At 42.9% G+C, this 18,261-nt stretch overlaps 1 protein-coding gene across 1 annotated transcript in view; it reads right to left on the reverse strand.

Moving 5' to 3' along the window:
- Window positions 1-18,261, reverse strand: part of LOC138635081 (cadherin-6-like) — a 71,777-nt gene that overhangs the window by 34,941 nt on the left and 18,575 nt on the right. Inside the window, exon 2 of the mRNA XM_069722393.1 lies at window positions 8,321-8,641. Coding sequence (XP_069578494.1) covers window positions 8,321-8,536 — 216 coding nt within the window. The 5' untranslated portion in view covers window positions 8,537-8,641. The remainder of the gene's footprint in view (window positions 1-8,320; window positions 8,642-18,261) is intronic.

Below are 18,261 nucleotides of genomic sequence, written 5' to 3' on the forward strand. Positions count from 1 at the left end.
TTGTATTCCAGATTTTCTGCTTGTGTTCAGTATGTTGTTCTTGTGTTCCAGATGTTGTACTTGTGTTCCAGATGTTGTACTTGTGTTCCAGATGTTGTACTTGTTTTCCAGATGGTGTACATGTGTTCCAAATGTTGTACTTGTGTTCCAGATGTTCTCCCTGTGTCCCAGATATTGTTCTCATGTTGCAGATGTTCTACTTGTGTTCCAGGGGTGGGTGTTTAGGGGTTCTTGTGTTCCTGATGTTATACTTGTGTTCCAGATGTTCTGCTTGTTTTGCAGATGTTCTACTTGTGTTCCAGATTTTGTTTTTGTGTTCCAGATGTTGCACTTGTGTTCCAGATGTTCTACCTGTGTTCCAGATGTTCTACTTGTGTTCCAGATGTTCTACTTGTTTTCCGGATGATGTTCTTGTGTTCCAGATGTTCTACCTGTATTCCAGATTTTCTGCTTGTGTTCCAGATGTTGTTCTTGTGTTCCAGATGTTGTACTTGTGTTCCAGATGTTGTACTTGTGTTCCAGATGTTGTTCTTCTGTTCCAGATGTTGTACTTGTGTTCCAGATGTTGTACTTGTATGTTTGTGTTCCAAATGTTGTACTTGTGTTCCAGATGTTCTCCTTGTGTTCCAGATGTTGTACTTGTGTTCCAGATGTTCTACTTGTGTTCCAGATGTTCCAGATGTTCTACTTGTTTTCCGGATGATGTTCTTGTGTTCCAGATGTTCTACCGGTGTTCCAGATGCTCTACCGGTGTTCCAGATGTTGTTCTTGTGTTCCAGATGTCATACTTGTGTTCCAGATGTTTTTCTTGTGTTCCAGATGTTGTTCTTGTGTTCCAAATGTTGTACTTGTGTTCCAGATGTTGTACTTGTTTTCCAGTTGTACTACTTGTTTTCCAGATTTTCTACTTGTTTTCCAGATTTTCTACTTGTGTTCCAGATGTTCTGCTTGTGTTGCAGATGTTCTACTTGTGTTCCAGATGTTCAACATGTGTTGCAGATGTTCTACTTGTGTTCCCGATGTTCGACTTGTTTTTCAGATGTTGTCCTTGTGTTCCAGATGTTCCACTTCTGTTCCAGATGTTCTACTTGTGTTCCAGATTTTGTTTTTGTGTTCCAGATGTTGTACTTGTTTTCCAGGTGTTGTTCTCGTGTTGCAGATGTTGTACTTGTGTTGCAGATGTTCTACTTGTGTTCCAGATGTTGTGCTTGTGTTCCAGATGTTGTACTTGTGTTCCAGATGTTCTACTTGTGTTCCAGATGTTGTACTTGTGTTCCAGATGTTGTTCTTGTGTTCCAGATGTTGTACTTGTGTTCCAGATGTTGTACTTGTGTTCCAGATGTTGTACTTGTGTTCCAGATGTTGTACTTGTGTTCCAGATGTTGTACTAGTGTTCCAGTTCTCTTGTGATCCAGATGTTGTACTTGTGTTCAGGATGATGTTCTTGTGTTCCAGATGTCGTACTTGTGTTCCAGATGTTGTACTTGTGTTCCAGATGTTGTACTTGTGTTCCAGATGTTGTACTTGTTTTCCAGATGTTGTACTTGTGTTCCAGATGTTGTACTTGTGTTCCAGATGTTGTTCTTGTGTTCCAGATGTTGTACTTGTTTTCTGTTCCAGATGTTATACTTGTTTTCTGTTCCAGATGTTCTACTTGTGTTCCAAATGTTGTATTTGTGTTCCAGATGATGTGGTAGTTGTGTTCCAGAAGCTGTACTTGAGTTCCAGATGTTGTTTCTGTGTTCCAGATGTTCTACTTTGTTACTTGTGTTCCAGATGTTGTTCTTGTGTTCCAGATGTTGTACTTGTGTTCCAGATGTTGTACTTGTGTTCCAGATGTTGTACTTGTGTTCCAGATGTTGTACTTGTGTTCCAGATGTTGTACTTGTGTTCCAGATGTTCTACTTGTGTTCCAGATGTTGTTCTTGTGTTCCAGATGTTGTACTTGTGTTCCAGATGTTGTACTTGTGTTCCAGATGTTGTACTTGTGTTCCAGATGTTCTACTTGTGTTCCAGATGTTCTACTTGTGTTCCAGATGTTGTACTTGTGTTCCAGATGTTCTACTTGTGTTCCAGATGTTCTACTTGTGTTCCAGATGTTGTATTTGTGTTCCAGATGTTGTACTTGTGTTCCAGATGTTGTACTTGTGTTCCAGATGTTGTACTTGTTTCCAGATGTTCTACTTGTGTTCCAGATGTTGTTCTTGTGTTCCAGATGTTCTACTTGTGTTCCAAATGTTGTACTTGTGTTCCAGATGTTGTACTTGTGTTCCAGATACGCAGCACCGGGCCAAGGCTCAATAACTAAGTCTCGTCCATATTAAACACAGCAGCAGTTAGAGGAGAATCACACACGCACACACACACACACACACACACACACACACACACACACACACACACACACACACACACACACACACACACACACACACACACACACACACACACACACACACACACACACACACACACACACACATAAACAATACACACCCACACAATACACACAAACACAATACACAGACACACGCACACACACGTTCTCTGTTCTCTGACATGTTCTCTGACATGTTTTTTGTTCTCTGACATGCTCTGTGAAACGTTCTCTGACATGTTCTTTGTTCTGACACGTTCTCTGACACGTTTTCTGTTCTCTGACATGTTTTCTGTTCTGACATGTTCTCTGAAACATTCTCTGACACGTTTGAATGTTCTCTACACGTTCTTTGGCATGTTCTCTGACACGTTCTTTGAAACATTCTCTGACATGTTCTCTGACACATTTTCTGTTCTCTGACATGTTCTCCGACATGTTTTCTGTTCTGACATGTTGTCTGACATGTTCTCTTCACACTTTCTCTGAAACGTTCTCTGACATGTTCTCTGACACATTTTCTGTTCTCTGACATGTTCTCTGACATGTTTTCTGTTCTGACATGTTCTCTGACATTTTCTCTGACACATTTTCTGGTTTCTGACGTATTCTCTGACATGTTCTCTGAAACGTTCTCCGACACGTTTGAATGTTCTCTGACACGTTCTTTGGCATGTTCTCTGACACATTCTCTGAAACATTCACTGACATGTAGTCTGACACGTTCTCTGAACTGATTCAGAGAACATGTCAGACAACAGAGTATGTGTCAGACAGCGTATCAGAGAACATGTTAGAGAACAGAGAACATTCAGACGTGTCAGAGAACGTGTCAGAGAACGTGTCAGAGAACATGTAAGAGAACATGTCAGAGAAAAGAGAACATGCCAGAGAACATGCAAGAGAACGTGTCAGAGAACGTGTCGTGAACATGTCAGAGAATATATATACAGTGATGTGAAAAAGTGTTTGCCCCCTTCCTGATTTCTTAGTTTTTTGCTTCTTTGTCACACTTAAATGTTTCAGATCATCAAACAAATTTAAATATTATCCAAAGATAACACAAGTAAACACAAAATGTAGTTTTTAAATGAAGGTTTTTATTATTAAGGGAGAAAAACAATCCAAACCCACATGGCCCTGTGTGAAAAAGTGTTTGCCCCCTCCTGTTTAAACAACTTAACTGTAGTTTATCACACCTGAGTTCAATTTCTCGAGCCACACCCAGGCCTGATTACTGACACACCTGTTCTCAATCAAGAAATCACTTCAATAGGACCTGCCTGACAAAGTGAAGTAGACCAAAAGATCCTCAAAAGATAGACATCATGCCGAGATCCAAAGAAATTCAGGAACAAATGAGAAAGAAAGTAATTGAGATCTATCAGTCTGGAAAAGGTTCTAAAGCCATTTCTAAAGCTTTGGGACTCCAGAGAACCACAGTGAGAGCCATTATCCACAAATGGAGAAAACATGGAACAGTGGTGAACCTTCCCAGGAGCGGCCGGCCGACCAAAATTACCCCGAGAGAGCAGCGACGACTCATCCGAGAGGTCACAAAAGACCCCACAACAACATCCAAAGGCCTCACTTGCCTCAGTTAAGGTTGGTGTTCATGACTCCACCAGAAGAAAGAGACTCGGCAGAAATGGCTGCATGGCCGAGTTCCAAGACCAAAACCACCGCTGAGCAAAAAGAACATTAAGGCTCGTCTCATTTTTGCCAGAAAACATCTTGATGATCCCCGAGACTTTTGGGAAAATACTCTGTGGACTGACGAGACAAAAGTTGAACTTTTTGGAAGGTGTGTGTCCCATTACATCTGGCGTAAAAGTAACACCGCATTTCAGAACAAGAACCTCATACCAACAGTAAAATATGGTGGTGGTAGTGTGATGGTCTGGGGCTGTTTTACTGCTTCAGGACCTGGAAGACTTGCTGTGATAAATGGAACCATGAATTCTACCGTCTACCAAAACATCCTGAAGGGGAACGTCCGGCCATCTGTTCGTGACCTCAAGCTGAAGCCAACTTGGGTTCTGCTGCAGGACAATGATCCAAAACACACCAGCAAGTCCACCTCTGAATGGATGAAGAAAAACAAAATGAAGACTTTGGAGTGGCCTCGTCAAAGTCCTGACCTGAATCTATTGAGATGCTGTGGCATGACCTTAAAAAGGAGGTTGGTGCTGGAAAACCCTCCAATGTGGCTGAATTACAACAACTCTGTAAAGATGAGTCGGCCAACATTCCTCCACAGCTGGAAAAGACTCATTGGAAGTTATCGCAAACACTTGATTGCAGTTGTTGCTGCTGAGGGTGGTCCAACCAGTTATTAGGTTTAGGGGGAAACACTTTTTCACACAGGGCCATGTGGGTTTGGATTGTTTTTCTCCCTTAATAATAAAAACCTTCATTTAAAAACTGCATTTTGTGTTTAATTGTGTTATCTTTGACTAATATTTAAATTTGTTTGATGATCTGAAACATTTAAGTGACAAACATGCAAAAAAAAAAAGAAATCAGGAAGGAGGAAAACACTTTTTTACATCACTGTATATATCGATATAGATATATCCATATAGCTATATATATATATATATATATATAATTTAAATGGGCGGCACGGTGGTGCAGTGGTTATCATTGTCGCCTCACAGCAAAAAGGTTCTGGGTTCGAATCCGGTCCTGGGCCTTTCTGTGCGGAGTTTACATGTTCTCCCTGTGCTTGCGTGGGTTCTCTCCAGGTTCTCCGGCTTCCTCCCATCATCCAAAAACATGCACCTCAGGTCAGGTTACCTGGCGCCGCGCTAGTGGCAGCCTGCTGCAGCAGCTCCCCCCTGAGAGCCCCCCCTCAGAGCCCCCCTGCTGTAGTGAAGACATTTCCCCTCGGGGATTAATAAAGTGTATAAAATCAAATATATATATATATATATATATATATATATATATAGATACAGGGTTGACTTAATGTACACACATTAACTCCTGTCCCAGTGAGAGGATCAGTGTGGAACAAGCTCCAGTTATGAACAGCTTTGTTCTGATATTCTGATATGATAATATTTGGATATGATGATGTAATGATGTTCTGTTTTGACAATATGATGTTCTGGTATGATGATATGATAATATGATGATATAATGATGTTCTGGTATGATGGTATGATGATATAATGATGTTCTGGTATGATGGTATGATGATATGATAATATGATGATATAATGATGTTCTGGTATGATGGTATGATGATATAATGATGTTCTGGTATGATGGTATGATTATATGATAATATGATGATATAATGATGTTCTGGTATGATGATATGATGATATAATGATGTTCTGGTATGATGATATGATGATGTAATGATGTTCTGGTATGATATGATAATATGATGATATGATGATATAATGATGTTCTGGTATAATGATATGATGATGTAATGATATTCTGGTATGATATGATAATATGATGATATGATGATATAATGACATTCTGGTATGATGATATGATGATATAATGATGTTCTGGTATGATGATATGATGATATAATATGATCATATGATGATATAATGATGTTCTGTATGATGATATAATGATGTTCTGGTATGATGATATGATGATATAATGATGTTCTGGTATGATGGTATGATGATATGATAATATGATGATATAATGATGTTCTGGTATGATGGTATGGTGATATGATAATATGATGATATAATGATGTTCTGCTATGATGGTATGATGATATGATAATATGATGATATAATGATGTTCTGGTATGATGTATGATAATATGATAATATGATGATATGATAATATGATGATATAATGATGTTCTGGTATGATGGTATGATAATATGATAATATGATGATATGATAATATGATGATATGATAATATGATGATATAATGATGTTCTGGTATGATGGTATGATAATATGATAATATGATGATATGATAATATGATGATATAATGATGTTCTGGTATGATGTATGATGATATGATAATATGATGATATGATAATATGATGATATAATGATGGTATGATAATATGATAATATGATGATATAATGATGTTCTGGTATGATGGTATGATAATATGATAATATGGTGATATTATGATGTTCTGGTATGGTGATATGATAATATGATGATATGATAATATGATGATATTATGATGTTCTGGTATGGTGATATGATAATATGATGATATTATGATGTTCTGGTATGGTGATATGATAATATGATGATATAATGATGTTCTGGTATGATGGTATGATAATATGATAATATGATGATATAATGATGTTCTGGTATGATGGTATGATAATATGATAATATGGTGATATTATGATGTTCTGGTATGGTGATATGATAATATGATGATATGATAATATGATGATATTATGATGTTCTGGTATGGTGATATGATAATATGATGATATGATAATATGATGATATAATGATGTTCTGGTATGATGGTATGATGATATGATAATATGATGATATAATGATGTTCTGGTATGATGGTATGATAATATGATAATATGATGATATAATGATGTTCTGGTATGATGGTATGATAATATGATGATATAATGATGTTCTGGTATGATGGTATGATAATATGATGATATGATGATATAAGGATGTTCTGGTATGATGATATGATGATATGATAATATGATGATATGATGATATAAGGATGTTCTGGTATGATGATATGATGATATGATGATATAATGAGTTTCTGGTATGATGATATGATTATATAATGAGTTTCTGGTATGATGATATGATGATATAATGAGTTTCTGGTATGATGATATGATGTTCTGACATGATAATATGATATATTGTGGTGTTCTAGCACCTCCTCCACCTCCTTGTTATGTTTGTAGAGAAGAGAGAAGCATTTCCTCCCTCCTGATGTGTTCTCGGTCTTTGTCTTTGCTGTCAGCCTCTCTGCTGTCTGTCCTGAATGTGCCAACAGAAGCGTTCACAGTTTGCAGGACAAAAATATCTCACTGAAACACTTTTACAGCTTCCATTATTTGTTGTGCTGAGCGAGCGGAGAAACCCAGTTCTCTGAAGTATGTTCTTCCATGTCAGCTTCCTGTGAGCTCAGCCTCCTCCAACACCAACACACTCACATGACTGGAAACTTCATGTGATCATACATTAGTCGTTATTTCTTTCTTCCTTCCTTTGCTACATCCTTCCTTCCTTCTTTTTCTACCTTCTTCCTTCTTTCCTTCCTTTTGTACCTCCTTCCTTCCTTCCTTCTTTCGTTTTCTACCTCCTTCCTTCCTTTTCTATTTCCTTCCTTCCTTCCTTCTCTCCCTCCTTCCTTCCTTCCTGTTTCCTCCAGGTGATGTGTGCAGGATGCTGCAGATGTTAAAGGTGCAGGATGCAGAGAGGATCTAGAGGATAAATCTTAGTGGTGTCGGTTCCTCAGCAACAGCATCTCCTCCAGGTTCCCTCACATCACACTCAGACACTGCAGGGCATCCAGCCCGACTTCACTGAACTGAACAAGTCTTTTACATTTCTTATGACTCTAACTCTTGATGTGCACCACAGAGATTGTGTTGTTCGTTCAAAGGTTACATCATCTCACTTCAAATATTCAGTGCATTGTTTTTCTCTGGTTGGAAACGGAGACCTAAAAGAGAGCAGCTCCTTGTTTTTGTACATTTTCAGATGAAACTGATCTGAACTGGTTCATGGTTTCTGAACACTGATCAGCAGTCATTCACTGTGCAGACACAGTAAAGACTGATTAACTTCAGCATAAATTCAGCATAAATTCATATAAATAAAGCACACATTTAGGAGAGGACAGACGTGTCTGATGAGTGTTTCCCACTAATCAGTGTGTTTTATTTAAGACGACGGACTGAAGACACACAGAGGAGGGCAGATGGGTCTTACCTTCCCGATGTACTGGTAGTCGCTGCCGGTGTACTCCTCCTGCAGGAAGAACTGGTTCCACATCCAGCCTCGCCTCACTCTCCTCAGCTTCTCCCCGCTGATCCCTGCTGCTCGTCCCCATCTGTCCGCTGCGTCCGTCCTCCGTCCACTCAGAGACACGGCGTCCAGGGACAGGCCGAGACAGAGCCACACAACACCCAGACAGAGAGTCCTCATCGTGGAGGAGACGCAGGATGCACAGTCACAGATGTTCTACCTTCTCAGACTGGGAGGAGGGTCGATCCCTCATAGTCCTGCAGGTTCCACTGGACGGAGGAGGTTCTGGAGAAGCAGACAGAACCAGATCAGTCCATGAACACTGGAACATGTTTAATCAGTCCAGAAACAAAGAGCTCCTCCTTCATTGTCAGCAGCTACAGTTCATTCATCAACTCTGCAGCGTTCTTGAGTGACATGCATCACCTGCTACAGGAGGTCCTGCACTGAAATACTGCTTTCACTGTCAGCAGAACACTTCCTGCAAACTACCAAATTAAAAGCCCACCAGGAACAGTATTGTTTCAGCTGCAAATTAAATATGCATCATGATCAACCATCAACCATCAGTGATGTCATCAACCATCAGTGATGTCATCGTTGGTTTGTGAACATTATGAATCCTCCAGTTCAGATTCTGTCCGTCACCATCTTGCTAGTTCGGAGCGGTTTGGAGCAGGAAGTGACCATATTTGGACGAGCTGGGGGAGTATTTGATGACAGAAGTTGAATGGGAGTCTATGGAGCCGGAGGCTTTTTGGAGCCGACCTCTAGTGGCACTCGCTGGTATTGCAGCTGAAGACACTTCTGGATCAGAACCATTTTACAGACCTGAAGCTACGAACACTTTTAGAAACAGTCTGTGGTCATGATGTATAATTTGATCCCAGCTCTTCAAACAGTAAATCAAACTATTCGAGCACTTTAACATCCTTTAAAACTATCAACTCACTCACCTGAAAGAGTTCTCATGAAGGAACGTACCGGTCCACGTGTCGTCTGTTCTCTGACACAATGAACACTCTCCTCGTTACTACGGTCGTCTCTCCATAAACAAACATTTATTTCTGCAGGCATACAGAGGGCAGTGCATTAATGCACTCTTCTCTCTCATCACCCGGACGTACAGTTATTAGCAGCACAGAGATGTCGAACAAAAAGCAGCCCAGCCAGGCGCATCAGTTCACATTAACACAACAAAGGCAGAGTGCAGTGAAACGGACGCAGAGAGGTTGTAACGACGGGCGACACGCTGCAGCACAGGAGGAAACAAGGTTGACGAATAGGAAAGATAAGTGGACTCCAATCTTCTCCATCTGGAGGACGAAGGCTGTGACTTGAAGATGCCTTTCATCAGGATGTGGGTTGATACAGTGAGGAGTGAATTATTCATGATGGATGTGCTCTCATTCATGTTACATGTGATGATGGATGGATACTGAACTCCTTCACTTCTACCTTTTTATTCAAAGCTGCTCTAACGGGTCATTTCCACTCCAACGGTGGGTCATATGAATAAAGTGATGAATTATGACTGCAGCCTTTTAGCGTGTCTCCTTGTCTTGGTTTTGGTGTAGCTGCTGAGCATAGTGAAGCTAAAGAAGCAGATAAAGCAGAGTGAATATTACATCTGCTCTTTATCTGTTGGACGTCTGAATGGTGGAAAATAATCCCTCATTCATTAGAAAAGAAGATTCAAGAAGACCTGTTTTTGGGGGCGTGTCTGTTTGATTGACAGGTCTGTGGTGCAGTCAGGTTACGGCTATCGGTGGGCGGGACGTAGTATCGTCATGGTTTCCGATCAGATCGGTCAGATCCACCGCTGGCTCCTCCCCCAGCTCGTCCAAATATGGTCACTTCCTGCTCCAAACCACTCCGACCTATCAAGATGGTGACGGACAGAATCTGAACTGTTGACATTCAGTGAATTGTTCTGTTTCATTAGCTCTGGATTCAGTCCAGCGGTCAGAGTTTCCTCCTCAGGTTTAACAGTGGCATGTGATTTTCTCTGATTTAATCCTTTTCAGTTCAACCAGGCAGAACGGTTTAAACCTCGTTTACAGCGCGGCTCTCCTCTTTCATCTCCGCTTCACAGCTGAAGCTTTAAATCTCCACACGGAAGCATTTCAAGCTGAGAGAAGGGAGGATTTACCTCAATAGACTTCTGGTATGTTCACAGGTGGGAACCCACCATGTCGGTGCTGCTGTCTGCAGTGTGATGATGATGTCGGGACGGCCTGTAGCGATGGCTACAGCACACAGCACAGCATCTAATGCTTCTGCCTTTAAATAAAGGTTTTTTCTCTAAAATCATTTTGACCAGCGACTTTAAAAAAAACAACAACACGTTCCTAAAATTGCCTTTGTGCAGTTAAAAACTGCAGCGGATCAATAAATCCACTCACATTCCCAGTGAAGGATGTGGAAAGAACGCTTACGCAGCAATTACAGCAGAGAAAGGAAATGTGCTTTTATCTTCCCACTCAGAGCTCTGCAGCTGCAACACACACATCATCTTCTTCATCTGAACCACTTTTAACACAACCCAGATCCCTGCGCCACAGCACAAACACCACATCTCCGCCCCATTCAGTGATACAAGGAGACATTTGGACAATGAAGAGAGGGGGCGGAGCTTATCTGACAGATCAGACATGATCGTGATCCAATCGGTGACTAATGAAGTGAATACTGAACATGCACGGACTGCAGAGACTGAGTCAAAGGATAATGGAGTCAGTTCACAGTTTGAACACTAGGATGCAGCACTGAGCAGCAGTCAGGGGGACGGCGCTGATTCAGTCCTCACGTCCTGAGTCACAGCGAAGCCACCAGTTCAAATACACACAGACTCTGCACTGTCAGAAAGAGTGAAGTCATCCATGACAACAGTTTCTATTTGATCTAAGTGAGGCGTTGCTCTTCAAACTGGTCCTGAACCAGTTCATCTGAACAAACCTCTGAGTTCAACACCACGTCCCCCATCAGCTGTTGTCCTGGTGTTGAACACAGTAACTCACAGTGACACCAACACCTGTAACATGTAACATGTAACATGTCCTCCTCCTGTATGCTGGTTGTGTGTAAATCTGCTCCAAGGACAGCCTTCACTTCCTGCCTCTGTGACCCGTCTGTCATTTCTCCATCCAGGTCTGGACCTGATATGAACTCCTCAGATATTCATGTCTGGTTTTCAATTGTGAGACTCCAGTTTTATGAAGTTTAAACTATCAATAAAGGAAACTGTGAATTCAGCACATTCTTGTCCCGTATTCTTTCACAGCAGTGCTTGAAAGCTTATGAACTCTTCAGAAGTTTTTATATTTATGCATGAATGTGTCTTAAAATATCATCAGTCCTTCACGTAACTTCTAACCGCAGAAGAGCTGCTGTTATAACGGGTTCCTTTAAATACTGATCACTGTGTTGGTATCAGTGAGTGTGTTTCTGAGTGGAAGGTTACACGGCAGCTTCATGATGTAGGCGACACGCAGCCGACAACCAGGAGCAGCCAGAGATCGGACCAGAACACACAGAACCTTTTACTAAATGTTCCTGTCAATCATCAACAGATGTTCCCGTTCTTTAAACCAAAGACACCATCTGCAGCTCCGCCGTCCGTCTCAGCTGAGAACAGAGAAAAGTCCGGCCGAGTCGCGGACCACCGGACCTCCAGGACCGACCAACACAGCCCGTCTCTCCAGACAGACAGACAGTCTGCTCATCAGAAAACAATCAGACTGGTTACAGGACGGGAGGTTTTCACTGGATGATGTCCAGACATGTTCAACATGTTGACAGAAACATTATTCAAATGAATCAGCTGCTGATCTTCAGCTCCGTCTGCTCAAAGGGTTCAGAGGGTTAACAGATCACAGAGACCGATGAGTCAGTCTGAGACGACAGGAGGAGGGGGGAGGGGAGAAAGAGGAGGAGGAGGAAGATGAAGAGGAAGAGGAGGAGAAGAAGACCCGGCAACTCACAAAGACGTCCTCCGACCCATCAACAGACAGGAGTCCCTCTGCTTCATGGACATCGTTGTCTAAATCAGGGTCTTCAACGTTTTTCAGACCAAGGACCCCCAAACTGATAAAGAGATGGAGCAGGGACCCCGACGATAGATACTGTATAAAATAGGACAGGTCCAGGAATGGAGGGACAGGTCTGGGCTTAAAGGGACAGGTCCAGGAATGGAGGGACAGGTCCAGGATTGGAGGGACAGGTCCGGGCTTGAAGGGACAGGTCCAGGAATGGAGGGACAGGTCCGGGCTTGGAGGGACAGATCCAGCCCTGGAGGGACAGGTCCAGGAATGGAGGGACAGGTCCAGGTCCAGGCTTGGAGGAACAGATCCAGCCCTGGAGGGACAGGTCCAGGCTTGGAGGGACATGTCCAGCCTTTGAGGGACAGATCCAGCCCTGGAGGGACAGGTCCAGCCTTTGAGGACAGATCCAGCCCTGGAGGGACAGGTCCAGGCTTGGAGGGACAGGTCCAGGATTGGAGGGACAGGTCCAGGCTTGGAGGGACAGATCCAGCCCTGGAGGGACAGGTCCAGGAATGGAGGGACAGGTCCAGGAATGGAGGGACAGGTCTAGGCTTGGAGGGACAGGTCCAGGCTTGGAGGGACAGGTCCAGGATTGGAGGGACAGGTCTGGGCTGGTCTCCTGCTGAATGTGCATTTCTGACTGAAAGATAACATCTTCTGCCTCCATTCATCCATCCGCTACGACATGTTGGATTCATGTTGATGTCTATTTAAAGACATTTAAATTTGTGGGGAAAAAATTGGGGGAAAAAATATGAACAATTGTCTAATCAACCAAAAATGTCACAACCCCCTGCAGTACGTCAGTACCTCTACGGACCCCCAAGGGGTCACCGACCCCCTGTTGAAGACCTCTGTTCTAAAGTGTCACATGATGTGTGTTTCCTCGACGTCTGCAGTTTTCATTTGATAATGAAGGTATGTGAATCACCTGCAGCAGCACCGTGCAGCTCTGCTTCTATGGTAGGGGTGTCAAACATACGGCCCGGATGACTTTGCTAAGTGTGAAAATTACAGAAAGACATAAATTCCATTTCTATGAGAATATGGAGGTTTATGAGTACAAACATTTTGTAAGTTTTTTTTTTTTAATCAATCCAGTAATTGCTTCAAAAACAGCGTAAATGTGATTTCTGCTCCGGAGGCAGCAGCGCTCGCTGTTAGGGAATCTGTAGAGGAGAGCCAGGGCAGATAAACAGTGGACTGATTCTGAGTTTTTGGTCTTTATGTTTCTAGTTTATTGTAGAAAGACCTTAAAATAGGATTTATCATCCAAAAACCTTCACCAATGATTTAAACATAGAGAAGTATTGTCGTTATGAATGCGTTATTATGCTATGATTTTACTGGTCTGGCCCACTTGAGATCAAAGTGGGCAGTATGTGGCCCCTTCACTAAAATGAGTTTGACACCCCTGATCTATGACCTCTTCAAGCAGGAGGTGTGTGTGAGGTCATACATGTGTGTGAGGTCATACATGTGTGTGAGGTGTTATTAAAGCAGCCGTCTCCTCCAGTTTAGAGGAGCAGCTCCAGTCTACTTCCTCTTTCTTCCTCCATCTTTACAACCGCTGATAAATCTACCTGACCTTCAGGTGACAATCACAGAGCCTCTCCTCCTCACTCTCCTTCATCCCGTTCATGCCCGTGTGTGTGTGTGTGTGTGTGTGTGTGTGTGTGTGTGTGTGTGTGTGTGTGTGTGTGTGTGTGTGTGTGTGTGTGTGTGTGTGTGTGTGTGTGTGTTTTGCAGACAGCCACTGAGACCTCTGACAACTCCCAGAGGACCAATTAGAGGTGAAAAAAGGAGAATGTCAGCCACCGAGCAGCTGTGTGTGTGTGTGTGTGTGTGTGTGTGTGTGTGTGTGTGTGTGTGTGTGTGTGTGTGTGTGTGTGTGTGTGTGTGTGAGAGAGACAAGTACAAACCCAGCCACCCTTTTCCATCAGAACAGACGAACCGTCTGAAGGCAGCCAACAGCATCCACACCGCCTGTCCAGTTGACTCTCTCTCTGTCTCTGTCTCTCTCTCTCTCTCTCTCTCACACACACACACACACACACACACACACACACACACACACACACACACACACACACACACACACACACACACACACACACACACACACACACACACACACACACACACACACACACACACACACGTCAAATGGTCCGGTCCCTGGTCCTTGAGAGTATGAAGTCTCATTATGAATAAACCATAAACGAGGAGCAGAAGCTGCATCTTGACTTGAGACACTTTTTAAAGAGAACTTTCCCTGAAACTTTCAGTGATCCACGACTTCACTATGAATGAGTCTCTGTATCACAGAGCAGCAGGGACACAGAGACGCCATGTCATCGAGCTGTTCTCTCAGATTAGGAAGCTCTGACCGCAGTCTGTCTGTCTGTCCATCTGTCCGTCTGTCCGTCTGTCCGTCTGTCTGTCCGTCTGTCCGTCTGTCTGTCTGTCTGTCTGTCTGTCTGTCCGTCCGTCCGTCCGTCCGTCCGTCCGTCCCGTTAGGCATTCAGAGGGAACATGAAGAGAAGCAGCCACTCACTAACCCACTTTCTGTGGACGTAAACATGGTAACTGGGCTACAGAAACCCAGATAAATCTCATTTAAAAGAAGTCATGGGAACATCTTCCTGTTTTCTGTGAAGTCATAACACTTTCATGTAAAGTAAATATTCCCACTTCTCCCCCTGAGAGGAGCAGAGCTCCTCCTGAGAGGAGGCGAGGACTCATCCATCAAAATAGTGTCAGCTTTATATCAGATATCACTCAAATTCACTGACTTCCACGTTAGACACTTGTAATGGATAATACAACCAGTAAACAGATTAAATACATCTCAAATCAAAGCACTCTGACTTCTGTATTTTCTGTCATGTTTACAGAATAATGTCACGATGTCAGATGTTCAAATATTGAGCTCAATGTGTTTAAAAGTTCAGAGGTCAAACTGCTGTGAACCCTCGCTTCATGACGAGGTTACGACATCGCGTCGGGGATTTCTTTATACGATCATTTGCTGCAGGGACTCGCCCTCCCTCCTCTTCCTCATGAGTAAAAACTATATTCATTAAGAAAAGAATGACCACTGCCATATTTACTCATATGTACTGTATACAGATGAACAGCACTGAGTAGTAAAGTCAGCAGTAGAGGCCCCGCCCACATCACTGATGATCCACCTCCTGTGTCTCTACGATGACCCCGTCATCCTCAGAGAGACGATCACATCAGTCTGGTGTTTGGTTGAAGTAGTGAATTGTTGAAATGCTGTCAGCTGCTGACATTTATCCTCCAACATGAACGATCCACCTCTGACGCAGCGAAAGGCCACATTACATCCCAGGACAAGTCTGTACTGACGGGTCCGATCACGTCTCGTACGTTAGTGTTACCGTCTGAACCAGGAAGAGAAGCAGCACGTCGGCGTGTTCACCGTCTGGAAACCTGCAGAGTTGATTCACTGACTGTCTTCCCAACAGAAATGACTGACGTGCTACTTTTAGCTAAATCAGCTGCTTCTCAGCTTCATTAGCCAGTTGTTAGCGTTGTGCGCTGTTAACTTGATCTGATCTGTTTTTTAGTGAAGTGATCTCATTGTTAGCTGTTTTTTTTTGCTAAATTAGCAGGTTTTTTTAGCAGGTTGTCAGACTGTCAACTCCATTTCTACTGGAACCTTCTGAGGTGTCCGATGGGAAACGTTCACTGTGGACCACCTAAACTGTGGCGCCATGGCAACAGGCTTCTCCAACATGACAACACGCCGCTCGCAGCACACGTTTCTCACTCAACAACACAATCATCCCAAATCATGTATCACAAACTTTGATGTTTGCTCTCTGATCAGGTTTTAGGTGAGTCAACCATCACAGACGTGTGGAACTCAGGAGCTGATGATGATCAAGAGATTCAACTTGGACCAGTTACTTCTTCATATCCTTCTTTTGAGTGCACGGCGTCTCGGAGCTCGTTGATCGACCTTCGATGTCGTGGTGACAGACGTAACCACAGGGCAGATTTAGAAAGACGATGCGTTCAGGGACGGCAGCAGAGTCAGGTTGTCACAGACTGTAGAGAGGACGGTTCATGTCCACACTCCCCTTTAATGTTTCTGTGGTACAATACAACACAGCTTTTCCCAAACCCAGCGCAGTAAATAAGCAGGTATACAAACTGGACTACCGCTTCACAGTGTGTTTGCTGTTCCACAGATAAACAGATAAACAGATAAACTAATAAACAGATAAACTGATAAACAGATAAATAGATAAACTGATAAGCAGATAAACAGATAAACTGATAAACAGATAAACTGATAAACAGATAAATAGATAAACTGATAAGCAGATAAACAGAAAAACAGATAAACAGATAAACTGATAAACAGATAAACTGATAAACAGATAAATAGATAAACTGATAAACAGATAAACTGATAAACAGATAAACAGATAAACTGATAAACAGATAAACAGATAAACAGAAAAACAGATAAACAGATAAACTGATAAACTGATCAACTGGGCAGGTTGTCAGAGACGTTATGGAAAAGTGATGTTTGAAGAAACAGCTTCACTGATCCTGATAAATGCAGATCAGCTGTTTTCTTACACCTCCAAATCTGTCCAACTCACACACATGCACACAAACACACACGTGCACACAAACACACACGTGCACACAAACACACACGTGCACACAAACACACACACAGTAGGTCACTGCTTCTCTCTGTCTCCATCATCAAGTACTTCTTAGTTGTAACAGGAGCATCTGACCAGAGTGGAGGTCAGGTGGGACATTTCAAGTGTGTCTGCTGCAGCACGAAGGAACACACCGCAGTGACAACTGAGGAAGCATCACCACGGCAACCGATGTCAGCTCTGATAATGACCAAGAACCACAGGTGAGTGTTTCCTCTGTCCTCCACACGGGGCAGCAGAAACACCGTTAGTGTCATTTTTCACTATCAACTGAACAAGCAGTCCGTGTTCACCAGAGAGCAGAAGATAAGGCTGCCACATGTCGTCTGTGTGAAGATGAAGATGAACCCAGAACAAACACTCCATCTAAATAAAACTCTCCCCCAGGTGTTGTTTTCACCTGCAGGTCCGTTTGACGTGAACCTGAAATGATCACAGCCGCTTCAGTTCTCTAAAACAGTTTTAAATGACATTCAAATGTTCATAAATCACCCAAAATTCAACAGTAAGACGTTCTACAGTCACACGTGACTCCGGTTCATCTGGAAGATGATGAGCAGAGACGGAAAGGTTTTAGTTTTACACCTGAGAGTTCAACGAGTCTTCACATCACAGCCTCAGACCGTCTTCATCAAACATCGTGTATATTCATGAACCGGTCTTCATACACATGCAGGATCTTTCTGGATAAATGTCTGTCTTCTGAACAACCACAAGTTCTGACATCCCGCAGGCTGAATAACAGAAGCGTGTCATCTTCCTGCTCACAGCAGGAGGTCACAGAGCACCTGAAGTGTTGTTCTTCATCTTCAGCCCAAAGTGGTCCGTCTTCCCGACGTCACCTTCCTGTTGGATCAGACGCTCCACGTGGCCTCTCCGACCGACGGAGGCTTTTTCAGGCTGTCTGTGTTATTTACAAGTGAACAGACCAGATGTGGTGTGTCTAGACATCACCAGCCTGTCTGCATGGGTTGCCGTGGTAACGAAGTACGAGCAGCTACACTGGTGATGCGGCTTTCCAACATGGAAGCTGCCGGCACGTAAATGTCAGACACTTCATTTCAGCTGCTGTCTGGACTGTTGTCATCGTTGTCCTCTGCAGAGGAAACCTCCATCTCTGGTAGCTCTGCTGGTCCAGGTCCAGATC

This window comes from Brachyistius frenatus, unplaced genomic scaffold (assembly GCF_029030835.1).
Source record: "Brachyistius frenatus isolate BFR_SWC_R1_liver_20210118 unplaced genomic scaffold, ASM2903083v1 Contig_290, whole genome shotgun sequence".
NCBI classification, from domain to species: Eukaryota; Metazoa; Chordata; class Actinopteri; family Embiotocidae; genus Brachyistius; species Brachyistius frenatus.